Consider the following 27393-nt stretch of genomic DNA (forward strand, 5'->3'; position numbering starts at 1 on the left):
AAATTCAGCACATGCTTTGTGGACAAAGCTCAACAGCTAAAGCTATGCTTTACTTTATGAGGGCATATATTTTGTAATGCATATCTTGAAATTAAATATTAGACTCATTTACTTCCCCTTAAGACCTAAAGATTTACACTAAAGTAATAAAAATACCATTTAGAGTTAAACATTCTGTAATAAGGAAGAAATATCTGTTGGAAAAATATTTTACATTAGGAATATATTCCCTTCTGTTTTGATTAATCTTCTATTTCTCTCTGCACACTTTATTAATTCAAATAATGGAGGGTAGATTGATATATATCAATCAATTGTTCAATTTTACTAGACTTCAAATAATCAACTTTTGGATTTATTGATTTGTGCTTATCTTAATTTTATCTTTACTGAAATTTTACTGAGTTTGTTTGCTGAGTTTAAAAAATATAATTTCTTAAGATGGTAACTTAGATTTTTATTTTCAGCTTTACATAATTTCTAAAATAAGCATTCAGATTATTATTTTATTCTGAGCATAGATTTAGCTGTATTCTCAATGTTTTGATGTACCATATTTTCAGTTTTTGGGTTTTTTTAACTTTTTAAAATTCATTGGGTGTTATTGGTTAATAAAATTAAATAGGTTTCCAGTGTACAAATGCATATTTTCAGTTCAAAACATTTGGTAACGCCATTGTGATTTCTACATTGGCCCATGGCTTATTTAGCAATGTTATGCTTAATTTACAAACATTTGAGGAAATTTTCAGCAGTATATTATTATCAAGTTTTGAAATTGACACTTATTGTATGTCTCAGCATATGGTCAACTAATGTAACTGTATCTTATGTATTTTTTTAAAGAGGTGCATTTGTGGTGGTAGGTGTAGTGTTTTGGGTATGTCAGTGAGGCCCAATCAACAATAAATCATATTTGCTTAAATCTTCTAGATACTTACTGATTGGTGGGGGAGGGTCTGCTTATTGTACCAGATGCTAAAGTAGTTGTGCTAAAACATCCCAATTTATAGTATATTTATCTTATTTCTTTTTCCAATTCTGTCTTTTAAATTTTATTTTTATTATATTTTGTGATAAATTATGTCTAGTAATGAATTTTGCCTCAAATTCTCCTTTGTCTAGTTTATATGTAGGACAAATAGAAAAGAAATAATAAGGTTGTAGATTTAACCTTCATTATATCAATGATATTTTAAATATAAACACACAATAATAATTTAAAAAAAAAGATTGTCATAATGCCTCATTTGTCAAGTCAGCTTTCTTTGGTTTATTTTTGCATGGTATGTTTTCCATCCTTATATGGACATCCATTCTTTCTCTGAACATGTATATTGTTTCTTTTATATGTACCATATAGTTTTTATTTTTAATCATTAGGATAGACGTTCCCAAACTCACTCAGTTCACAGCACTGTTAGGGTCTCAGTAATTTTTTCATGTTGTTCCTAGACAAAAAAGAAACATTTCACAGTTCCATCTGTTAGATAATTAGGTCCAAACAACTCAGTAAGCCTGTTTCCACCACAATTTGATAATGGGATGTTGGGCACTGCTCAAATTCTCAGACCTTGGAATCAGACTGTAAACTGCCACCTTATGTCCCCTTCCATATGATTTTCATTCAGTACTTGTTCCTTCTCACAAGCACTGCTGAAAACCCAGCCTTGCAAAGATCTGGTGTCATCGAGAGGAACCTAGTGCAACCCAGTGTGTCCAGAGGTTCTCTGAGCTAGTAGTTTACACAGTGTCTGAGGGATATCAAGTATTGCTGGGGCTCCACTGAAAACTCAAAACACCCCACAGGTCCCCTGGGAGTTCATGGAAGGCCCCCGGTGCCTCAACCCCCAGTTTGGGAAATGCAACAGCATGACAACCTGTATTTAAAATGGAACTGCCTGTTTATATTTAATATAACTGAAATTATTTGAGATTAGATCTACCATCTTACTATTTACTTTTTGTCTTATGTTTTTTATTCTTTTTTATTTTGCCTTCTTTGTGATTATCAGTTATACTTATTATTTTATTGTTACTTTTATTACATTATTTGTTACACATTCTTTTATTGTTCCTTTAAAGAAAGCATGCATTCTTAACATATTAACCTGTAATTAACAATTATTTCCCCAATAACGCAAGAAGCGTTAAAAGTTCTAACTCCATTTACTTTCCTCCTGTCCTTTGTTCTATCATTATCACATATTTAAATTCTACACATATTTTAAACTCCCACTAGTCATATTCAGTGCACACACTGCAGGTTGTTGGGCTACAACCATTTGCTACTAAGGGGGACCTAATGGCAATGGGCAACCTCAACAGACTCAGCTAAGATTTTGAAAATCTGTGTAGACATGTGTGGTAGGCTAAGTAATGAGTTCCCAAAGACATCCACACCCTAGTCCCTGGAGCCTGTGGATGTTACATAATATGGCAAGAGAGCTTTGCAAACGTCATTAAGAATCTTGAGATGGGAAAATTATCTTGGATTGTCTGTGTGGGTCTTAAATATAATCAGAAAGGTCTTTATAAGAGGGAAGCCAAGGACCAAATCTCTGTCAAAGAAAGAGATTTAAAGATGCTACATTGCTAGTTTTGAAGGTGGAAAGGGAGACCACGAGCCGAAAGGATGGAGGCAGACTCTGGAAGACAGAAAAAAACCCAAGAAAACCTATGCTGTCCTGGAGCCTCCAGGAGGAACACAGTCTTATGAACTCATTTCAGATTTGACATCCTGAACTGTAAGAGAATAAATTTCTGTTGCTTTAAGCCAGTGATTTTCAACCTTTTTCATCTCATGGCACACATAAACTAATTACTAAAATTCTGTGGCACAAGAAAAAAAAAATTTGGGGCAGATTTGAGAGACAAAAAGGTATAATTTTAATTCATTCACACCAGCTATTGTTGTAGAGGCTGTTGTCATTTTTTCATTTGACAATATAAGGGAAAAGAAGTCAGTGGCCCTGACTAAATAGTCTGGTATGTTTTAAAAATTCTTGCGGCACACTGGTTGACAATCACTGCTTTCAGCCATTATATTTGTGGTAATTTGTTACAGCAGCAGTAAAAAACTAATACAGAAGATAATGGCATATAGTGTTGAAAACTTTGAATTCATAGAAACCTGGCCTTGAAACCAATGTCTTCTACTTACTAGCTTTGAAGCCTCTGACCTGCTGCTAATCTCATTGAGCCTCAGTTTCATCTTCAGAAAGCTGATGATACTACTTACCTGGTAGTTTTGCTGGTAGAGTCAAAATGCAAAGCATTTAGTAGCACCTACCACATAGAAGGCATTTGGTAACTAGTCGTATAGTTATTATTTATAGACAAGGAAAATGCTGACAGGAAGAGTCAAATATTCTGCAGAAGTGGGCATGCTCACTTTGCTTCCAAGAGTTTATTTCCTGCTCTGTGTGCAGAGCTAGTTTGGAATAAGCCTGTTTTGTTGGGAAAACACTGGAGGGTCAGTGACCTGTGATCTCAGAAGCTCTCCTGAATGTGTGTCCCAGCTTCAGCCTGGGATTTAATCTTTACAATTCGTGAGCTCTAGCATGGTTCCCACCAGACCTCTGACAGATATGAAGATTTCTGAAGAAAGTGCATCTAGCTAGTCCTTAGGCTTGGATGATTGCTAAGTTGTTTTTTTCCCTGCTTAATGGCTTTGACAAGAATTAGGGGACTTACTCTGTGCACCCTACTTAAGCAAAGAATGGTGGTCCAAGAAAGCTCAATGTCTTCCTTATTTTTCTCTAATATTAGACAGCCTATATCTATCACATACATTCTCCTTATTGAAGCCCAGTTGTTAAGCAAGGATGCGCTGGCTTGGGTTTCTTGCCTGTCTTTTGACACTCTGTCCTCTAACTGAGCTTTCCCCTTCCTTAAGTTTAAGACAATATGTTCTTTCTCCTGTCTCTGCTCTCCTTCCTGTGTGATTTGCTTTTATCTTCAAGCCATGTCCACTTTTCTTGCAGGTCTCTGCTAAGTGCCACTTCTTTACAGATATCTTCCCTGGCCCTCTTAAGGATTTCAAATCTAAACTGCTTCCCTCTACCCCATAATAATTTCCAATCAGATGTTTTTCTTTTTCTTTTATATCTCTTATTGCACGTTGAGCTTTTTAGACTTGTGTGATTTTAAAATATCTATTTTAAACAGATATAAGACATGCACATCAGGCGTTCATAATATAAAGACAAGACTCCATGGTTCTTGTTCCTCTAAACTTACACCTACTCCAAGGGCTTAACACTCACTGCATATTTGTTTCAACGCAGAAGTAAATGATGAATTGCCTACAAAACTTAAAAAAAACAACAACGTCAAGAATCCAGGCTATATCTCTAAAAGCTCTGATGCAGTGGGTCTTGGTTACAGGCCATGAGCCTATATGGTTAAGGTTTCACAGGTGATTTTTGGTTAGATAACAGCACTTTGAGAACCACTGTGGTAAACAGTAAAAATCTACCAAGTAAGCAACAATCCCTGTGGTTTCAAATGCTATACGTTCACCTTTTCTCTGGTTGATATGTGCGATGAATGTAATTTTGATGTTTGTCTCACCCATTGATGCTGGACAAGGGAAGAGATTCCAAGTGGAGCTCCTCTGACTGTCACTGCAAAGCTCACAAGGAGGGGACTGAAAGAAATCTAAAGCAACATAGCAAACGGAATAGCTATTCTTGGAATGGCAACCCTTTTCTTTAATTACCTAAAATTCTTCCCTGAGTTCTAGGAATAGCATAGGCAATAATAAAAATGCGAAATTGGATAACAGCCCCAATGAAAAGGGAGAAAGCTTTGTCTAGTTTCCTTGCCCTCCTTTATTGCCAACCTCTCCAATTATGATGAGTTCCTACGATAAACTCAAGATCCATCATCGTTTTTTAAAAAAGAGTTTGTATAGCTTTATTAAGATATATTACATACAACAATTGAAAAGTATTTAAGTGTACAATTTGATGACTTTTGACATATGTATGCATGGTGAAATCATCACCACAATCAAGACAGCAAACATTTCATCACACTCCCCAGTTTTCTCACGCTCTTTGTAGTCCACTGATCTCTGTCTCTAAGTAACCCCCACCTGCTTCCTCTTACTACAAACTGATTTGACTTTCTAGAATTTCCTATACACTGAACCACTCAGTTTGTATTCTTTTTTTTTTCTGGCCAACTTTCACATAGCATAAATATTTTGAGATTCATCAGGTTGTTTTATATATATATATAAATTTTTAAAATTTTTTTTTGCTGAGTAATCTTGAGCTGTATGAATATACCTTAATTTACTTTATCCATTCAGCTACTGAAGGACATTGAATTGTTTCTGGTTGTTGGATAGTACAAACAAACCTGCTAGGAAAGTTCATGCACAAGTCTTTGTGTGGGCATATGCTTTCATTTCTCTTGATTAAATATTGATGAGCAACATGCTTAGTCATATGATAATGTGTTTTTAATATTTTCAGAAATGGCCAAGCTGTTTTTCAAAGTGGTTCTATCATTTTACCAATGAGCAGCATGTGATATTCCTGTGACTTCATCTTATTTCAAGCACTCGGCATGGCTGGTTTTTAACATTTTAGCCATTCCCGCTGGTGCATATTGCCATTGTAGGTTTCTGCCTTGGACGGCACAGTCTACTCTCAAATACTCCTGATTTGAACTTTCCCTTCAAGGCAGGTCGGTTTATTCTGTGCTACAAGCAAACTCGCTGGTGATGACTTCCACATCTGTTCTTATTTGCTTCAGGTAACCTTATTAGAATTATTTCACTCGGTGTTTCTAAGCTCGACAATTTTGAAGTTACATTAGATAAAACTAAGCAAAGGAAACCATACACCTCACCTGAGCATATGTAAACTGAAATATGTCACAAAACACAGCAAGCAGACCAGACGCCTCTCCTGCCTACCTACTCAGCATCTCTACTCAGCAGGCTGACCTGAGGACCAGGAGAGGGCGACAGAGACTGTTTATATCAAACACTAGTAATGCTTCATTGGTGTGCTAATTTTTATATAAATCAAATATCCCTGTGGATCATCTGGTACAACTGTCTTTTGGATCCACTCCTTAAATGCTGCTTAAGCTGAGCTCCTTCCACTCAGCCTTTTCTGATCACTGGCGCTGAGATGCCTCCTTTTCAGTCATCCTTCGACCTTTAGGTGGTCATGTGTGACTTCCTAATCAAGGCTTCTTAGATCTGCACGGGGATTTTCGGGTTACAAAACACTATCACATATACTTCCTCATGTAAGCTTTGCATTAGCCCTCTCAGATAACAGGATGTCAATTATGTTCATTTTACTGGACATTTTTCGTGGACACTGAAAGCTAGGGATGCTAATTGACTTGCGGGAGATGCTGGACAAACTAGAACCCTGGTCTCCTAGTGACAGAGATTTCATAAAATCTCACCACCCTAGGCCTATATGCATCCACCTTGGAGGCATAGCTCCCTCACACTTGTTTTCAACTCCAAAGAGCTGTGACATCGCCAGCATTCCATCAGTAGTTTCTTTATCTCAATTACTTTGGCAAGTAAATTGCTAGGTAGTTTAGTTTAGGCTGTTCCACATTAGGAGATTATTGTGATAACCTTAATAAAAACAATTTTTGTTGTTGTTGCAGTTAATAGTGCCTGGGATTGTTAACACGGGCAAACTATATCGACCTTGCCTTAAGAAGGGACCCAGACGCCCAGGAGGTCCACAGCGATTTCTAAGCACTGACAACAGATTGCTTAACGTCCTGGGGATACTTCTCTTCCGAAAACCCAACTTTAGGCTTTATCACACCTCCTCGCCTTACAGGTTACTTTCTGATGCCTAAGGAGGTAAACTATTAATACCAGCTTTTATGAAAACTTGGGTTTCTGTTTCCCACACGCTTAGAAGGGAAGGGGGCATCCAATAGTGAACGCAGAGTGTCTAGTGACAGCGAAGAGCAAGCTCAGTTGTCGAGAAGATGCTGGACAAAAAGGTACGAGCCCAGCACAGAGGCTGAGTCTCCGCGGCTGAGAAGTCTTCTGGAAAAACCAAAAAATTAGAAGGGACAGCTTCTCATTGAACTTGTTTACCGATCTGAGGTTGCAAGGAAGGAAGGGAAGGTGTGACCTCAAAATTTCCATCATAGCTAGAATAGGCTTTGTTTTGTACTAAACAAAGGGCTGGAACAGGACGCTTGGTAAACACCTCCAGGGGCCCTTCTGCCCAGGGGAGCTGCGCCTGGGTTGCGGGCTGGGCTCCGCTAGCTCTGGGGGCCCCAGGCCCCCGCACCGGCGCCGTCCTAAAGCAGGCGCTCAAGTTCACGGCCGGCACAGAGGCGCAGGTTCGGGAGCGCCTGGGCTGATACAGCCGGGGGCAGGGCGGGCTGCAGGTGCGAGCTGCGCCCCCGGCGCTGCTTGTCCAACACCCTCAGGAACCAAGCGCAGAGCTAGTGGCCGGGAACAGAAACGGATGGACTGACAGGCCCTGTGCTAGACAGACCCTTCGCATTCTTCATGCCATTTGGGGAGCAACACCGCGAGGCGGGTATATCGCTGCCCTCATGGCACAGGCGAGGAAACAGGCGCGGGCAGGGGTGGCAACTTTCCTCCCAGTTCAGAAGTTTCTCAGATGAGCCCCCCTGGATGGCTCGGATTTGCATGCCCCTTTTCTTGCCCTAGGATAAGCGCCAGGCCCCCTGGCACGCGCGGTGAGCAGAGAAGGCGAGGAATCCCCGGCGCGCCCGGCCCCCCGGCCCCTGCGCTCTGCTCTGCGCGGCGCACGGAGCCCCACCTTGCGGACGGGAGCTCGGCCGCTACCCAGAGGCGAGGGGGGGTCTGCGGACATAGAGGGGACCCCTCGCTCCCTCGCAAGCTTAGCCCACCGCAAAGGAAATCCCAGCACCCGCGCGCCCGGCCGCATCTCACCCCAGGCTGCAGGCAGCGCGAGCAGCGCCAGAACCGCCAGGGGGGCTCCTCCGAAGCAGGAGAGAAGGGGCTCCGGCGGCCGGAGAGGCGCCCGGCTCCTTGGAGAAGACGCTCCCATCTTGCCCAGGCACCTCTAGTAACCCGCGGTCCGCTGGAAGGAAATCCAGGTCATGGGAGACCACAGTCGGGCTGCGCCCCGGGGCCTGGGGAGCGCGGCTGTGCTGCTGGGACAGAAAACTTTTGACCGCAATTTCCCCTTTAATGGGCGAGGTCTTTTCTACTCCCAATTTGCATTTTTTTTTTTTTTTTTCTAGAGAGTTTGGCTTCCAGAGACCACCTTAGGGGCCCGTGCGCAGGCACAAAATCGAGCAGAGCCTGGGCTCCTCCGGGCGCTCTGCGCGCCTGGATGCGCCGGCCGGGCGCGGGGGCTGCTGCCGGCCCCGCGGCCTCCCTCTCCTACCCGCCCTTTGCCCTTTGCAAGAATTTGCGTGGGTAGCTCAGCTCCTGAAATGCCGGCTGTTTGTGTTGAAGCGACAGTTGCAGACGACATGTACAGCGCACAGGGACTATAAAGAACGGACTTTAAAAAAAATTATTATTGTTTTTAAAGAGCGACTACATCAGATTTGAATTTTAAAAAATATATTTCTGTCTGGAGTATGGAGACTGGATTGGAATAAGGCAATAGTGTAGGGAGAGACCAGCAAGGAGGCTTTGCCTTCATTAAGTTAGGTTTGACGGTGGCCTAGACTGGGGAGAAAGTGGTCGATTAAAAGATGCTGGAGGTGGAAGGAACGAAATTTGCTTGTGCATTGGATGTTGCTTACTTCCTTTCTTAAAGTTAGTGGTGAGAAAAGTAAAATCAATAATTCGCCTCAGGGTTCTAAAGGAAAGGTTTTACCATTTATTGAAATAAAAAATATGGGGGGGGAATATTTGGAGCATAGGATAAAGAGTTCATGGGGGTATGTGGCAGGCTGAATAATGGCTCCCCAAAGATGTCCACGTCCTAATCCCTAGAACTTGTAAATATGTTACCTGACGTAATGAAAGATCTGTAGATGTGATTAAATTGAGGAACTTGAGATGGGAAGATGACTCTGACTTCTCTGGGTGGGTAACGTAATCACATTGCTAGAGGGAGGCAGGAGATCAGAGTGGGAGAGGGCCACGGCTGGAGCAGAGGCTGGAATGATGCTGCCATAAATCAAGGAACGTCGGCCCCTCTAGGAGCTGGGAAAGGCAAGTCAGGGACTTTCCCATGGAGCTTTCAGGAGGCACCAGTCCTGCCAACACCGTGATGTTAGCCCTGTCAGACTCTTTTTGAACTTCTGAGCAGAATTATAAAACAATACATCTGTGTCATTTTAACCTACAAGGTAACATGTTACAGCAGCAACAGTAAACTAATAGGGACGGAGGGTTGCTGGGTCAAGGAAAAGTGTAAAAGGTTTTGGTTTTTTAATTGAGAAAGCCTTGGGTATGGAAGAGATGGAGTTTGTTGAGGTCCAAGGGGTATGGGAATATTCTAGGAAAATGCTGGCAATATGGATTTTTTGTCGATTATGAAGCTGGACTTCCAGAAAGGCCCGACAAGAGGAAGCATTGAACATTTTTGTGTACCATGGATCTCTCTACCTGTTTGGTCAAGCCTATGGATGCTTTCTCAGAATTATTTTTAAATGCATAAAATAAAGTACATGAGATTACAAAGGAAACCAGTTGTATAGAGTCAGTTCTAGCCATGATGCTTTAGAGGTCTTTAGCCTCTGGGACAAGAACCCCAGGTTTCAAAATTATTAGGAACAAGAGCCAGTTGTTTCTAAAGCAAGAGCTGGAATGAGTTCTGTGGAGAGTGGAGGGATTCCAAATATTAAATGCTGTAGAGCAAGAAGAGGCTCGAAAAGATATTGTAGCAGATATTTCGGTAAATGTGTCAACTCTTTTCTTCTCCATCCAGAGCTATGACTTGTGGTGGAGCAAAGACACTCAAGGTAGAAAGCTATACTCAGGGCAGCTTCATGAATGGAGACCCACAGTCCAGCAAACCTATCTAACTCAGCATGCCTAGCCTTCACTCACATAAAGACTCCAGAACACTGTCTAACTTCATTTGTTTCCTCCTACTCAAGTCTCAGCGCCTACCCTCACTAGCTGAGAAAGGACAGTGTCCCAAACTCAAGGTATGTTTTTTATTTTCCATTAATTTTCATTAGTCTCTCTTCCAAGACTCTCCTGTAAGAAATATCTACATGGATCATATCATTTATTGCACCTCCTTTGTACTACACCCAATACCATTCTCTCAAAGTTCTCTTATCCTTTCAAGTTGTTCTCAACAGAGCAATGGAAGAAGCAGCCATGCCCAGGAGGCTGATGAAAGGGGAACGAAAGATTCAATCCCCCAGCCTCACATCACATGCTATCAGAATGCACCACTCATTACCACCTAAAAGCACTGATCTCCTAGCATCTGCTTTCTCCCCTCATTCCTTGAAGGTTTTAGCTCCTAGCTCCTAGCAACCTTTCCCACTCTTCCTGCCTTCGTAGTCCTCAGTGACTCCATATTCACAGAGATGCTATTTTCAAATACCTGGCTTTTCAGTGCCTTGATCTTCTCTGTCAATGATCTTGTCCTTTGCTCTACTCTGCCACTTAGGTCCATGGAAGTATCTTAGATCTCATCTTCATTAAGCTACAACCCCTCCAGAGTTTCAACCATTCTACTGTCAAACCAGCAATCCTGTCCTTCTATTTTGCCCTGACCCAACTATCTTTGTATTTCTCAGTACCTACAACCCATGGATCTCACCGTCATTTTCAGTCTCAAATTCCCTTAGTGTCCTCACTTTCAGCCTTAGCCGATTAAAGTCCATGGTCCATCACTGTAATACTATCTTGCATACAACCTCAGCTCCCTTGCCCTTCTCTCGTTTTATTATATGCATTAGACAAACAATAATATTGGTTAAAGTCAGTTCTCCATAATTTTGCCTCTGTACGCAAGAAGCGGAATGTGGCCAGAAAAAAAACATGTATCCATGATGACTAGTCTTCCTTTAAAGACGACCCATTTCAAATGGACCATTGTGTTGCTGCCAGGTGTTCCTACGTATTTGCCTAGTCCACTTACTCTGTCATTCTCCTAAGTGACTATTTCATATTTTTTATATTGACATTGAATTAAGATGTCTCCTACAGCATACTCAATCTCTGTTTATACCTTTATTTCTTTGCTTCAGAGAAAATAGAAGCAATCAGAGAGAATTTCCACAAACTTCTCTCATCACTTCACCCCAAGACCTGTATCTGGCCTATATAGCTCTTTATCTCCTATTAGTATCGTTATACTGTTCATACCACTATCTAAGGCCCACCTCTAGTGCAGCACCGATCATACACTCTCACTTTCTCAAAAACATCACTCCAGGAATCTTCAGCATCACTATTTCCCCCTTTGTAATGGATTTGACTATAAACATGCAGACACATTATTTCAGTTTGCCTTGTTTTCCTTCTAATGTCCTTTACTTGGAACACTTTCTAACCAGATATCTATCTGCATGACTGTCCCCCTCAGCTTGAGTTCTTTTGCTCAAATGTGACCCCCATCAGTGAAACTTTCATTGGCCATAATTAACAATTGCACATCCATTGAACTTTCTCCCCTCTTTCACTACTTTATACATTTTAAAATATTGTACTTATAATTTTTGTTGTATTACTGTTTGGCAATCTCCTTATTGTCTGTCTCTCTTCACTAGAGTAAAAGCCACATGAGGACTGTCCTTTTATCAGTGCTGCATCCCACGACCCAAAACATTGCTTAGCATACCAAAGAATGAACCTAATTATTTGTTGAATGAATGATTGAAATGATTGTGGTAGCGATGGCTAACTATTTTTTTCAGCTAATGCACTGATAAAGAGAAGGAGATAGATTAAAAGAGAAATGTGGGTGGTTTGGGGAGGAGTTGTTTTTAGATGGTGGATGTGAAGCATATTTGTTACCTTAAGTGGGCCTTTTTGTCTGGAACTGGCCTCTTGATTATTCCTTTGAGAAATTCCCATTTTCACTTAATTCCATGTGGTTCACATAGACCATGGTCTCTCCACTGTGACACCGTTCACATGTTGAACCAGCTAATTCTTTGTTGTGGGGGGCTGCCCTGTGCACCATGGGGTGCTTGGCGGCATCTCTGGCCTCCACCCAGTAGATGCCAAAACACTCCCCTCCTCCAGCTGTAACAACCAAAAATGTCTACAGACATTGCCCATGTCTTCTGGGGGAACTTGATGGCCCCACCTGAGAACCACTGAGGTAGATCAATCCTATCACAGCTCCAAACCTGGTTAGGTAGCTCAGGCCTTGTCATTTGCTATTTCCCTGCCCAGGCCCTAGTAAGTGGTTCAGTTGGGGACATGTGACCTTTTTTGATAAATCAGAGTCTTTTTTTTTTTTTTAAATATGTCTTTATTGATTTCAGAGAGAGGAAAGAAGAGGGAGAGAGAGAGAAACATCAATGATGAAAGAGTCATTGATCGGCTGCCTTCTGCAGGCTCCGTTCTGGGGATCGAGCCCGAAACCTGGGCATGTGCCCTGACCGGGAATCGAACCATGATCTCCTGGATCATAAGTCCATGCTCAACTGTTGAGCCACACAGGCTGGGCATGAAGGGACTTTTGAAGGAGTTCCTGGAGAGGAGAAGCTCTTTTGCTGCAATGCTAAGCTGAAGAGGTAGGCGCTTGGCGTTGTCAGTTTTTAGGGAGTGTTGACTACAGAATGGCCAGCAGGGACAAGCAGAACCAGGGGATGGAACAGATTCCTGAGGATATGATTTGAATATTTAATCCTTGTTTTGACTGAAGCCAGCTTCACCCATGACCTTTTCTGCCATTGGATATAATAAAATCCCTTTTTGATCCAAAGAAGTGTGTGATGGAATTCTGTCACTTGCAGATGAATGGTACTGGCTTGAGCAGGATTTCAGGTAGAAAGGAGCCAGCGATGAGAGAGGGTATAACTGATGGAGCAATGTCCTGGAAGAAACCGGGATGGGAGAGAACAGTGCTGTCTGAAAAGTGGTTGGTGGAAATGGTAGAGATGAGAGGGTAGAGATAAGCTTGGAGGGGGGGGGGAGGGAGAGGGGGAGAGGGGAGGAAGGGGGAGGGGGAAGGACGACTGGGGATAGCTGTTGACTAGACAATAGAAGAGAAAGTCTTGAGGATGAGGGAATTGAGTTTGTGGGTTGAGAGTTTGGCTAAAATGACTAATAGGATTCAGAATTCATCATGTCAAGTCAGGAACTCTAAAACTCTAAGACTATGTCTGTTATTCAAGAGTACATTGACTCCACCAAAAAGCTGTATAAGGCAAGTATTTTTTAAAGATAAAATTTATTTGAATATCTAATGTACACATTAAATAACACTGACGAGCAACCAAGTCTTCTGACAAAACCACCAAGACTATATCTAAAGATTGAATTGTATACAAAAAACTCTGGCATTAAAGCTTCATTCCTATAATTAAAAGAAAAAACTTGTTGAGTTGGAATTACTGATTATGGAAACACAAAGCATATAGTGTGAGAAAAACAAATCAAGTGGAAATAAAAGTGAAATGTTTAACTGCGTCTGAGAAGAAAAACCAATGTTAAAATAAAATCAGCCTTCTCTAAACAGGTAGTCCCATGAAAACTATAGGAAATGCTTCATACTCTGACTAAATAATTAAAACCACACTATCACCAAAAGTATGTGGTAACAGTAAGTATGATGATTGTTAAAAAAGAAGAGCCTATATATAAGGACAGTTCATTTTAGTGCCTTCCTTTAAAAGGTCACACTTCAGAACTATGTAATTGTTTACAGTCATAGCCTGGCTCCAGGCACATAGCAGATGAGGCTTCAAAAACTCCTTGAAGAGCACGTGGCACTGAAACTGGGCTCCCATCTTTATCATTGAGCAGACTTTCTTTGTGGGGCTTGAGAATAAGGCCATTGGAAGTTACAGCTCATGAAATCATTTCATTGATGTGGAGCCTGTACAAACAGGCTTGCTGATATTCAAATGGTTTCTTTCCGACCCATGTTCAGTTGGATTCCAAGCAAGAAGGCACTCTGAAATAGATAATTTCTGCTTAGTAGGCAGCATTGGTACAAATCAAAGTTTAAATAGCAGGAGTTATCTCGAGCCTGGACCCATTTTGTTCACGTAGCTAGCTGCCTTCTTGACACTTGTACTTGGATGACTATTTGATATTTCACACTTAACATCTCCAAAGTGGAACTCCAATTTATCTCCCCAATCCTGCTTTCACATTTTCAGGCATCTTAATTAATGGCAATTGTTTCCTTCCAGTTTTTCAGGCCAAAATATGCCGGCATTGTCACTGACTCTTCCCTTTCTCTCATATTCTGTTACAAACTGTCAGCAATCCTACTGTCACTATGCTAAACGTGTATGCAGAACCTGATCCCTTCTCACCAGCGAGGTGGTAGCCACTGACAGCTCCTGGCCTGGATGCTGTGGCAGAGTCCTCGCGGATTCCCCATCTTCTGCCACTGGCTTCCTGCACTCTCTTCATAACACAGCAGCTTTTCCCCTCACCCCTCCAACGGTTCCCAGCTCAGAATAAACACCGAGGTCATTCAATGACCTAGCAGGCTCTACATGATGGGTCATCCTCTCCCTCCTCCCCTTACCTCTCTGATTTCATCTCTGCCACTTTCTCCCTTGGTCAGTCCACAGAAGCCACACTGGCCACAGCATGCACACAACACCTATGGTTTTTGCACTCACTGTTCTTTCTCTCTGGAATGTTCTCCCCCCTCCCCCATGGCAGGCTCCTTACTTCAATCTAGTCTTGTTCGAATGCCATTTTCTTAGTGAGGTCTTCCCTTCCAACTACCCTTCCCTCTCTATCCCCTTTCCTTGCTTTATTTGTATTTATAATTCTTACCGTCTTCTTATTTATAGTATTCTTAATCATTTTGCTGTGTCTTCAGTATTTGTTGAATGGATAAATGAATAAGAAAATTACAGGAATATTAATTGGCAATATGATGCAAATGTTTTAACAATTTCTATGAAAGATTATTTCAAAGCTGGGCAGTAGACCCATACATACTTAGCACTGTGCTTACTGATAAATAGAATTTGAAAACATCTTGACATAGAAATTAGTAAAAGACATTTTAGTTTCATTAGCTACCTGTTTATCTTCCGGTTAGCTTGCTGGGTTGTATGGGTCAATAGTATAGACTTCCCGTGCTTCTAAACGAAGATCCCCTTCGGCGGGCCTCGTGTTTGTATAATAATGGCTAAGTGGAAAGAGGGGAGAAGAGTAAACTCTTTGCTCATTGCCATGATTATAAAGATGCAACAGTTGCCTTTTTCCCATAATTCCCAGCACATGGAAAGTACTTTTCTTGTATGATTCCACTTTTTTGTCCTAAGTAGCCTATAAAATAATCACTATAACCCCTATTGTTTTTTGGAAAGGGCCATAAAAAGAAATGATTGACTAGAGTGCTATATGTCCAAGTCAAAAGTTGATATTACACAGGTTTACTTCAGATCCAGGATTTTTTTGTTTTGTTGGTACAACTCTTTTTAAAAAAAATATGTATTTTTATTGATCTCAGAGAGAGGAAGGGAGAAGGAGATAGAAACATCAATGGTGAGAGAGTCATTGATCAGCTGCCTCCCGCACCCCCCCCACCCCGCTGGGGATGGAGCCCGAAACCCAGGCAAGTGCCCTGACCGGGAATTGAACCTAGAACTCCTGGATCCTAGATCAATGCTCAACCACTGAGCCACACAGGCCAGACTTTGGTAGGACTCTTAATTACTAATAACTATGATGTTCAATTTGAAAAAAAGAGCAAAGCTTTTTTTTAAGGATATCATCATCGATTTACCTTTTTGGGACACAATCTTCCAATCTAATTTAAAAGGAAATTTTTATGTTTGATATTTACTACAAAGTCATACATCACTGAAAGCTTTAAATGATTTTAAGAGGATATTTTTACTTTTCCTCTTTGAAGGCACATATACTTTGCTGTGCTTCTAAAACCATTTTTGCTGAAATTAGCAAAGGACAAGAAGATGTTATTATAATATCATTTAGAACTCTGAAATAAAGTATTGTCAAATTACTGGGAGAAAAGATTACTTCTAGGGTTATTTACAATATGTCCTTAATTACCATATTTAAGAGGTCAGCTTATAGGAAAATCCATTAATAATATTATAAAATGGTAATGTTAGGTCGATGTGATAGATTTTATTTAGATTTTATCACAATATCTTAGATGCCTAGTAAAGAATAGCACAGTTTCTCCTTCAAATGTTTAGGCTGCTTTTATAAATATTTAATTGTGTTACAAGACATCCATTTTTAAGTGATTACTCATGTCATTTACAAAAAGTATTTAAGGCAAATGAAATATCTATACCAACTATCAAAAAATAAATTGAATTTGGTTAGAAAATGGCAATAAAACAAGAGGGTGATGCTTAGGAATTTAGTTTAACATAAATGTTTGGTTAATATCACTTGAGGCACTTAATAGCATGTGATGCGATTATGTTAATAAACTTAATAATAACCAGACTGGAAAATTATGAATTATGTGAGCTGGTAGCATTTCCAAAGGCTGCATATACTCCTACACATGCCACGTCCTGATAGCAAACTTAGGAAGGAGGGTGAAGGAAAGAGATAGAGACCACATTCTCTATTTCTTTAAATTTCTAATAACTCTTGGCTAAAATTATCTTCTAACTTCCTGGGAGGAAAGCCATGCAAATAACATTCCTATTTTGTTTTCTTGAGACTTTCTTTCCCCTTGAATTCTGTGAAACTACTGCCTCTTAGCTTTCCTCCTACCTCTGACTATTCCTTCCCCTCCTGCCTTTTAAGGATTTCTGTCCTTCTGTGACCATTTCTCATCCCTATTTTTACTTCTTATGTAATTTTTGGTCCCAAAGCTCTGACTGTGATTTAAATGTCAGCTACCTGAGTCCAGGCTCTCTTGAGTCCTACATCACAGATGCCACAAAGTGGCATGGCCAGAACTGAAATCATCGTTCCCCACAAACCTGCCCTTCTCCCCTTTTAGTGAAGCACTAGGACCACCCAGTGACCTCCACTTGGCTCACTCTCTGTGCCCCCTTCTCCCTACTTTCAACAGGACCCTCAGTAGTGAACATACCTCTTGCATCTTTCCATCCTCTGGATCCCTGCTACTGCTGCTTTGGCTGATGGCCCAATCCTGCCCTTCTTTTGGAAAAGCAAATCTGAATATATTTTTTGCTCGCTTAAGTTCCTACAGGATAAAACCTAACTCCTTGTTATGGCCTGAAGGCTTTCGATGATCTAGCTCCTGACCACCTTCCTAGATTCCCCAAATGTCTGTTAAATGAACATTAGTTCCAAGGGTGGTTAAAAGCATTATGTGTATGTGTGTGTGTGTGTGGGGGAGAGTTATGTAATCTAATTAGTTTGAGAAACACTGGTTTAAAAACATGCAAGCGGATTCTTTATTATAGGACTTTAATTACTCTCATGGTGATTGTGAATCTCCATGGGAAAAATACAGTGTGCAGTATTTCCCAATCCTGTTTGGTCACAGAATGCCCTCTCCCCTGAAGTTGCTCACAACACCATCCTCTGGTAAACACGACAGTCTAAACTACGTGTCAACTGTAGACCCTGCCATGCTCAGGCCCTCCTAGGCTTAGAACGGACTCCCCGGGTTCATAGATGCCATCACTGCAGTGTTTCAGCGCAACCCCTTCATGCCTGAGGCCTACAGGAGGCATCATACAACTGAACAGAATCAGGTGGCACCAGGTGACTTGGTATTTTAAAGAAATTTTGCTGGAGTTTGTCTGTGACATGTTTGGGGTGATATGACTTAGTCACCCCTACTAGAATTTGAGACTTGTTAAGACTTCACCTGCTTATGCTCCCTAACACTGCCATGTACAGAGACTCAAGAACTTATCACACCCGGCCCGGCGTGGCTCAGCTGTTGAGCGTCGACCTAGGATCCAGGCGATCGGGGTTCGATTCCCGGTCAGGGCACATGCCCGGGTTGTGGGCTCGATCAATGAATCTCTCATCATTGATGTTTCTCTCTCTCTCTCCCTCTCCTTTCCTCTGTCTGAAATCAATAAAGATATATTTTAAAAAAAAAGAAGAACTTATCACACAGAATATCCCAGGCTGATACATGATGGTGCCATTTGCTAATAATGTATCCTTGACACGTCAGAATATTCTGTAATTTCCTTAAAATTTATGTGTCAGAGGGGACTTTATTCCATTGCCTCCACCTTAACCTATGCCACCTTCACCTTCAAACACACTCACACACACTGTTTCCAAGTCATGTCAAATTGCTTACGTAGTTCTCACAATATACAATGGAACGACAAGCTTCTGGGTCTTTACTCAAGCTGTTCCTTCTACCTGGAGCAACTTTCCCCTCTTGTCTACACTCTCTTGAATTGCATCTGAAACATCTCTTTCGATATGGAACATTTTCTGATCAAAATTTCCAAGTACTGCATTTGTTTTGTGTACTCACAAAATATCACATGAAACACTACAGCAACATTATAGATTTGAATGTATTAAAAAATTAATAAATCAAAAACTGGTAACAGTTGTCTAGCTGGATAGTAGCATAATATAACAAAACATAGAAACCTAGTAATATACTTAAGTAGTCATGAAAACAACTCAGTGAGAGAGAGATTACTTGAACCGAGGAAAGGCCTGGTATGTTTCTGAGTGAGAAGACATTACAGAAAAATGCCAATTTCTCACAAGTTAATCTATAGAATTAAATGCAATCATAGCATATCTGTTTTTAGAAAATGACAAACGATCCAAAAATCACCAGAAAGAACAAATGTAAGAGAATAGAGGGGAAAATCCTAAAAAAAATTATAATGAGGAGATTCCTGACTCACCAAATAGTATAATAGGAGAAAGCCATACTGATTAAATACAAGGTGGCCTTGATAACATAGATCAATGAAGCAGAAAAAAGATTCCAGAAACACAACCTATCCAAATATATTAATAATCTGATATTTGATCAAGCTAGAACAAATTTTCTGGAAAGTCATTTGGCAACGTTTACTAAGTGTTTTAAAACAGCATACACCTACCCTTAGAAATTCTAGGAATCTATGCTCTGGAACTAAGCACATGTACTTGTGAAAATTTTATTAAAAGGTGTCCCTCATATCTTTATTATCAAGATAAATGTGGAAGCAACCTAAAATTTCCACAATACAGAAATACAATTAATAGAACAATAATCTGTTATGTAATTAAAAAGAAAACATGATTTAAAGATACAAAAATATGTACATATGCAAAATAAAATAAAAAACTAAGGCAGGAGACTATAATGTCAAAATTTCAGTTTAAAAAAAGAAAAAAGAATAGAAGAAAAAGATCCGATAGAAATACACCAAAATATCTGCAGTTGTTACCACTAGGATTTTTTTCCTTTGTTTTCTAGAAGTTTTATAATGTGCCATCTGAATCTACATCATTTAAGTAAGTGTTCCATATCTTTCCAGGCCTTAGAGAGAGGGCTTCCCGGGTGTGGCATGAGATACCATATTCCAGTTCTCGCATCGCTCCGTTCCTTTCATGTAGCTCGTGCTTCTGTGTTTAGTTTCAGGCAAGAAACTGCAACCTTTAGTGAGTCTAGGTGAAGCATGCATTGAACTTACCGTCCTCTGTGTTTTAATAACATGTATAAGGTGACACCAATGAAGAAAAGCAGCACTAGAGAACCTACAAAAAGGCCTGGAAGACAAAACAGCAAGGATCAAATGCCAGAAAAATGGGACCTGCCTAGTTTTGAAGTGATGCTGGGGCCTCTTCCCAGTGGTGGGGCACATGGCATGTTAGTTTGATTCTTGTCACCCTTTCTGAGCTATATAAATATAGAATTCCTAACTAATCATGCTTGGGCTTAAGGTTTTTCTGATTCAGTCTAGTCCCCATTGAATCTAAAGCACCAAGCACTTGACCACAGGGTTCCAGTCAAGTTCTGTTGGGCTTTTCTGTTCTTTCCGGCTTTTATTAGTAATATTCTCGCCGCTGGGGTAGAATTAGGCGCTTGGGACACCAGGATCCCAGGACTTTACCTAACAATATTTAACTCTCAGTTGTGAAATATATTTTTCTACTACAGAATAAGCCAGCCTATATGGATAGTGCCAAATCATGCAAAAGACCAAGAGTTAATGTAAACTAAACTTTCAACTTAAAAACTGGACGTAGCTGGCTGTTCTAATTATTGATTGAACTCTATCCAAAAGTGAGAGTTTGTAATGTGAAGGGCACATTAGAAGTTTCGTAAACACCAAAAAAGATAACTTCTTATGAGTTAAAGAGAAAAAAATTAGTAACACTCAGGCAGGATATAAGACCTCAAATTTGATATACATTTCTATAAAATATTTGATCAAATTTGTGAAAACTAACAGTTATACTACCCTCTGGAGTATTTAGGTGTAAAGGCTATGATGTCTCAAATTGTTCAGCAATGATAAGAATGTTTTGGATATACATAGGTTGATAAATATAAATGGATAAAGCAAAAGTAGCAAAATGTAAACAACTGGTGAATAATTAAAGAATATATGTGAGCTTTTATTACACTATTTTTGTAACTTTTTTCTAAGTTTGAAATTACTTCAAAATATAAAGTTAAAAATCAAATAATGATCTAAAACTGTTCAAAGATAAAAAAGTTTATTTTAAAAAAATCATTAGAACATTTTTAAGTATTTAAGAAAACTTACCACCAAAAAGCGGAACAAGTGAGCCTAAGGAGAATCCAAAATCATGAACACGTTAGTCTAGTTGCATGATTCAATGAAGTCCAAAGTCCCATGGCAATGTCCCAGAAGTTAGCGCTTTCCCTAAGTTAGCACTCCCATCTCTCCAAGTCTACTTCAAAAGATGAATTTGAACCTTAATTCTACCCACTTTTCCTTCATTTCTTATGTAACAACTCATTAGACTTGAAAACATTTCTCACTTTAATTAAGTTAGAGTAGTTCACCAATAAAAAAACCAACATAATCAGTACACACAGGGATTTCTCAGGTTAGAATGAAAATATTAACTGTTATAACTGGCTTGTTAACATATTTTTTGAGGTCCCTGTCAAATTGGTAAGTAGTGATTTAGCAATAAGGGAAGTCTCAGCAGCAACTCCTTACAAAATGTAATGTAATGTGACATTAAGCTAGCCTTCCTCTACTTACTTTCTTTACTTCCCTCATCCTCAGAAAGTTTCTCTTTTTCTAGACTAGAAAACCAACTTCAAATTTGTCTCTTTACTGTACCACTTGTTACAGGCCTATGTCAATTTAAAACCCAGGAGTCCCTCACATTTAGGGACATCCCTCCCTCTCTTTTCTCCAGTGAGACAAGTGTCAACAAAGCCCCTTGCACTTACCTTGTGATTTGCAAACAGCCAGGGGAGGGTTCCATCCATGATCCTCCTGGCACTGGCTCTGGGGACTGCCTTCCAGAGTATATCCGTCTTCACACTCCAGAGTAACAACTGCCCCATATTGGTAATTTTTTGCAGATTCCAGCCCCTTCTGAATTCCATGCATATACTCTGGGAAGCTACAGTTTACCTCTGAAATCAAAGGAATCTAATTTACCAACAAAGTAGATACTGTTCTTAATGGAAAGTTTTATGAAACCAACTTAGTTCACTCTCAGTAAATAAAACCTCACTGAAATAAAATGATAACCTAGGTAGAGTCTTTCAGTGTCTTTCAATAACCTTTAGGATTATTTTGCTTTCTCGTGCTTTAGTTTCTAAACTAATAGCTGGTTAATTTTAACAACTTGTTAGAGAAATTGTAAAGGCCAAGTGGGTAAGAATTATAAATTACTGATTTATCATCATCGACTCTTACTCTCCAGTTCTTCGTATGCATACATACTTCCTCCTTTCTTCTTTCATCTCTTCAGCAGAGGGTCTTTGGATACGAACCCTGACTCTAGGACTTCCTAATGTATGACCTTGGAAAAGTTACAAATCTCTCCATTCTACTGAGACTTCATCTCTAATATAGGAATCATAATGGCACAAACTTCGTATGGTTCTCAAAAAGGTTAAATGACAATGCACTCAAAATGCTGTGCACAGTATCAGACATACAGCAAAAAGTGCTCAACAAATATTACACAGTAACTCAATTCTCATGTTCCATATGCCTAATAAAAATGACATTCTGAAACGTAAAAAACATATTCATAATTCTACCATCACTAAAAGGAAATACACTGAAAAAGTTGTGCTTTTTCATTAGTATTTCGTCAGAAGCATAGTTATAACTAATCATAGTGTAATTCCAATCTATACTTTGGTTGTTTAATTTACATAAGCATTTCAACTTTCTATATGACTGCATAAGTGATCACTCATCAGATAGACTACACTCTAAGTCATTTTTCTTATTTTGTGGTATTTAGATTAATTAATGCATTAATCCAATTAAATGCATTTAATTAAATGATCTACTTGAGGCATTTATTTGGTGATTTTAAGTTGAAAGTACCTAATTGAATATATTTATTTGGTACAAATTTGATTTAAAAATTAAAAAATAGATAATGCACCTTTACAATAAGGGGCAGGATGGCTCCAGGTTCCCTCATGTGTGCAAACAAGGAGTGCATCTCCCACCATCAGGTAGCCTTGGTCACAGCTGTACAGGATTGACATTCCAGGAGAAAATCGAGCCTTATCTTCATGAGTGTGATTCCCATTGAGGATCTTAACTGGACGTTGACATCCTACAAAGGCTTAGGAGCCAATAGAAAAGGGTCTTTAATTTAGCACAGAGGAGCACACAGCCAGCATGATCTGTGGGTGATAGCCATATAGAAAGAAGGCAGGCAACAAGCCAACTAATTGGTATCTAGTAATATCCATTCCACCAAACCAAGAAACACTGTACAGAGATTTCTACTGCCCACATATGTTTTATATGATCTGAAGAAAAATGTCAAAAGTAAGATAATGGCCCAGTTGGGTAGGCTCAGTGGTTGAGCATCCACCTAGGATCCAGGAGATCAGGGTTCGATTCCTGGTCAGGGCACATGCCTGGGATTCGGCTCTCTCATCATTGATGTTTCTATCTCTCTCTCTTCCTCTCCCTTCCTCTCTCTGAAATCAATAAAGATATATTTTTTTTAAAAAAAGTAAGGTAATGAAACATCAGTGGTTGTAGCCCATAATGGTAATTTATCAGCCAAAAGTGTCATTTCATTTTTGTTTTAAATAGAAGAAAGGCTATAGTCTAAGGGTCACACACTCAAATGCTTACAGTAGCCAGGAAGTGCAACCACCAGATATGACAAAGGAGAAAGAACCTGCCCTTCTGAAAGTGACAGCCAAAGCCCAAATCAGGCAACTGTTGCCTTGCAGGAAAGCAGAGGGAGCCTTCACTGAATCACAGGTTTTACATGTATCTTGGGCTGTGGATATGGGTTTCACTTAAAAAAGAGACTATTGTGTTGGCCAGAGAGAACAGTTCTGGTGAACGGAATTCAGTTCTTGGGTCATTCATTGCCAGCCTCTGTGGTAGACAGTCACCTAGTCACTGACACGAATGATAACTAAAAGGACAAGGGAGACCATTCATTGGGTCTGAGGGCCAGCTTCACACCTCGGAACCCCAAAGTTCTCTTTCTGGCTGGTATTACAGCCTTCAGTATAAAATTAACAAGCGATATTAGTGCCAACATTTGCCTCCCAAAGTGGTAGGTGCATTTTTATTATTCTAATTTCATAAGAACAGTAACTTTTGTAGACACCATCATTTTGAAAGTTAGCCATTACCCTTTCATGTACTTTTGCTCCGCCCGTTTAGAAAGGAAAGGGGGGAAATAATTGGGTGAGAAGATCAGGCAGTTATCTCATAAAACAACATCATTGCCTTAACTTTTCCATGCTTTTCATTAGCCCAAATGGCAAGTGCAGATTTAAGAATCTCTTTCCTTGTTCTGAGCAACATCCCTTAGTTAACGTCTTAAGATAACTTACCCTTTTTGATACAGGTTGGCACGCCTGGAACCCATTTGTTATTGGTATGACACTTAATCAAGTTACTTCCATTCATGATGAAACCAGGGTTGCAGGCAATGTCTATGATGGCATTGTGGGGATACGATGACTGAGTTTTATTTAGCTTGTATCCATGTTTGATTTCTGGGTTAGGGCAGTGGGTCACAGGAGGTAATTTTAAGCACTGTGGGGGAAGTCCACTCCAAGATCCACGTCCTTTAGAATCACTTATGCATCGAATACTTTCCTCTCCCCGAAGAGAGAATCCTTGGTCACATTCATAAGAGACTTCAGTTCCATATAGGAAGTGTTCTGCCATCACACCCGTGTGCCTCCCATTGTAAATCATTGGTAGAGGTGGACAGCGAAGAGCTATAGAAGAGATTCAGGAAATTCTGCTTCAGCTAGTATATCAAGGTGGACAGTTGTCATTTCAGTATAAATAAAACTGTGAAACTGCGTGGGTTGCACGTAAACATAAAATTATTTAGATTTAAAAACTGCGTTGTGTGTTCTTTTAAATTTCTTTGTTATTTATTAAAACAGCTTTATTAATATGTCTAATATGAGTAATACATATTTGTTCCAAAAATTTTTTAAATACAATAAAGTAATAAGAAGAAAGAAATACAACTCTATTACCATAAACTAGAAATATGGGCAATATATATACTATATCCATATACATATATATTGCTGAAGAATAATATACGTGTGTGTGTGTATATATATGTATATTATCGTTAGCAATTAGAAGATATATGCCAAATAGTTCCTACTTGACAACTCTGCTTGGCAATGATGGTGCTGACCAAACTGTGAAAGGTGTTTCTTAGGCTCGCTGAAATAAGATACAGAGACTATAGAGGTAGTTACAGACTACTTCTTAGGCAGCCTGCCCTCTCTAACCCCTACTAGCCCACTTACAACTTTAATTTTCTATCTGACCTTCACAGACTGGAATCTTTTGGAACCAAACTTCATTTTCAGCACCTTCACACTTGTGATAAGTGTACCCAGTCAGCTGGTACCTGGAGAGAGATTATAATACATTTCTACTTCCCAGTATCACATCTCTGAAACCTCGCCTCCTCACACCACAAATACAGAGGAAATCCTACATAAGAACTTCTGTAGAAAGAGATTAAAACCTTGACCCTCCAAGTAAGAAAACTCCTTCAGGTTAGAGTTGCTCACAGCAAACCTATTTCCTTGTCAAGAAAGAACTAACAAGTCAGAGATGCCACTTAGACCTTTGGACCCTGATATTGTCTGTGAGTGTGGCAGCGAGGAACCTCTAAAGAGAGTCACCAGGACAAGCTGAGGGTAGATCTCATGCACAAAACAAAGCGGACGCCCTCTCTGAATGGGTCCTCTCACACTCACCCGTCTTGACAGGATTTATTAACCGGAGTCACTTGCGCATCGGCTGGAAGCCCCTGGACGCCTTCTCCCACAGGCCGACACGGTGCTTCTGGAGGAGCAAAGCTGGAATTACTGAGACATGCCTGACACCAAAGAGAAAGGCAACTCTGGAACTGAAAGTACCTTCACACCGAGGGGCAGAAGGACTCCAATTTCCTGAAGGCATACAGTGGATGGATTTGTTCCCCACCAGCAAGTAGCCGGGGTCACAGGTGTAGTCTACAGTCATCCCAGGGACAAAGAGGACCCTGCTTCCACCTGTATGCCGGCCGTGGTGGAGCCTAGACGGGGGCTGGCACTCTGAAGAGAAAACTTCCCACATAAATACCAACAAGAGAGGAATTTCTGCTGGAGAACATTAGGTGCACGAAACTTGACAACAGACAACCTTACATTTTTCAGCCAAAGATCATAAAGCTCCAGTTCATTACTGCACGCCTTCTGATCTTTTGAAAAAACCAGACATCTTTAAACAGGTCCTCTCATTATATACTTGAATATATTCTGGATACAAGAGGCATTGACACAATAAACATATACAACACACGTAGAACATAGTTACAGATGAAAGAAATGAGATAGTATTCTGTGCCCCGTTGACTTTTTCCCTGCCTCTAGTTTTGGATGGGAGGTAAGAATGAATAAATAAATACCTTATTTTTTTCCCCATTGGCTTTTTACCTTTTTCACAAGCCGGTTTTTCAGGATCCCAGGTGTTATTGGCTTTGCAACGAATCTGACTGCTGCCCTTCAAAGTAAATCCATTGTCACACTTGAATGTCACACTGTCGTTGTAGAAATACGGGGCTTCCTTGCCCGATATCTTGAATCCATTTGCGATGTGGGGAAGTGAGCACTGAACAGCAGGGAGGGAAAGTTTACAGAGGGGAGCAGAGCCGCTCCAGACGCCCTTCTCTTCATGGTTGCTTATACAACGGATGGTGCTCTCCCCAATGAGGTTGAATTTGACTCCTTCTTCTGGCCCAGGGTTACATGTATAAGTGACGGTGGTCCCATATGTGAAGTCTTCTGAGGAACCCCCTGTGTGTTTCCCATTGTAGATATCAGGGGGCTTTGGGCAGGTGATTTCTGGAGAGATGAGAAGTGACTGTATAATTCTGTTTCAGGATTAGCCACCAAAGTAGAGACAGGAAGCTGGTTATGAGCCTGCTGTTATCACATTTCCTGGAGGATATGGGCAAGTTTTGATGATATCAAAACCCATTTTGTATGTAAACTCCAATTTAAACAGGCTTCATAAGAAAGATTTTTGTAATGGAAATCTTTGTTTAAAGTGAACATGTGCATCAATATCATATTGTAAGGCAGTAAAGACCAGTAGTAAATTATTAATTAAAATGAGAATCCTTTTTAAGTAAACAATAGGCAAGTACAAGGCACAGGGGCATAGAATTAAGCTATTTTTGAGTGCCAACCTTGTGCTGAGGTTATGTGATAGGTTAGCCAAAAATATTTATTGCTGATTGAATATCTACCTTTTCACAAGCAATTTTCTCATTTACAAAGTAGTGATAGTAATAGTTTTTTAAACTTTACCTTTGTTGTTGAAAGTTGTACAGATGTCCCCTTTTCCCCCCATTGATCCCCTCCACCTGCATCCACCCCACCCCCAGGCCTTCCCCGCTTAATTATAATAACTTTGAAGTCTGTGGTCTCATGCTGACTTTATAGATGAGGGATAGAGTTTCAGAGAAGTTACATAAGTTGCCCAAGATCATACGAAGCAGAAGATACAGAACATGAGCTCAGATCCCACACCCACCTCCCTTTTCTCCACAAATCTACAGTGTACCCCAAATTATGCATTGTGGCTCGTATACTCACTGCTTTCATCATCTTATACACCTAAATAAGAAAAGAGGATCAGTCA

General features: G+C 40.1%; 2 protein-coding genes across 3 annotated transcripts in view; both read right to left on the bottom strand.

The window, feature by feature from the left end:
* CR1 (complement C3b/C4b receptor 1 (Knops blood group)) overlaps positions 1 to 8051 on the bottom strand; it is a 72429-nt gene extending 64378 nt beyond the window's left edge. Inside the window, exon 1 of the mRNA XM_087828193.1 lies at positions 7934 to 8051. Coding sequence (XP_087684319.1) covers positions 7934 to 8051 — 118 coding nt within the window. The remainder of the gene's footprint in view (positions 1 to 7933) is intronic.
* Positions 8052 to 15166: 7115 nt separating this feature from the next.
* CR2 (complement C3d receptor 2) overlaps positions 15167 to 27393 on the bottom strand; it is a 29941-nt gene continuing 17714 nt past the window's right edge. For both annotated transcript variants that reach the window (XM_087827982.1, XM_087827981.1), the window contains 10 exons: positions 26184 to 26591; positions 25626 to 25802; positions 25464 to 25551; positions 25026 to 25108; positions 24057 to 24449; positions 22628 to 22813; positions 21447 to 21635; positions 20785 to 20808; positions 19705 to 19780; positions 15167 to 15260 (listed from right to left, as the gene is read on the bottom strand). In XM_087827982.1, coding sequence (XP_087684108.1) covers positions 15167 to 15260; positions 19705 to 19780; positions 20785 to 20808; positions 21447 to 21635; positions 22628 to 22813; positions 24057 to 24449; positions 25026 to 25108; positions 25464 to 25551; positions 25626 to 25802; positions 26184 to 26591 — 1718 coding nt within the window. The remainder of the gene's footprint in view (positions 15261 to 19704; positions 19781 to 20784; positions 20809 to 21446; positions 21636 to 22627; positions 22814 to 24056; positions 24450 to 25025; positions 25109 to 25463; positions 25552 to 25625; positions 25803 to 26183; positions 26592 to 27393) is intronic.

The sequence above is a fragment of the Miniopterus natalensis genome, chromosome 19 (assembly GCF_054644295.1).
Source record: "Miniopterus natalensis isolate mMinNat1 chromosome 19, mMinNat1.hap1, whole genome shotgun sequence".
Lineage (NCBI taxonomy): Eukaryota > Metazoa > Chordata > Mammalia > Chiroptera > Miniopteridae > Miniopterus > Miniopterus natalensis.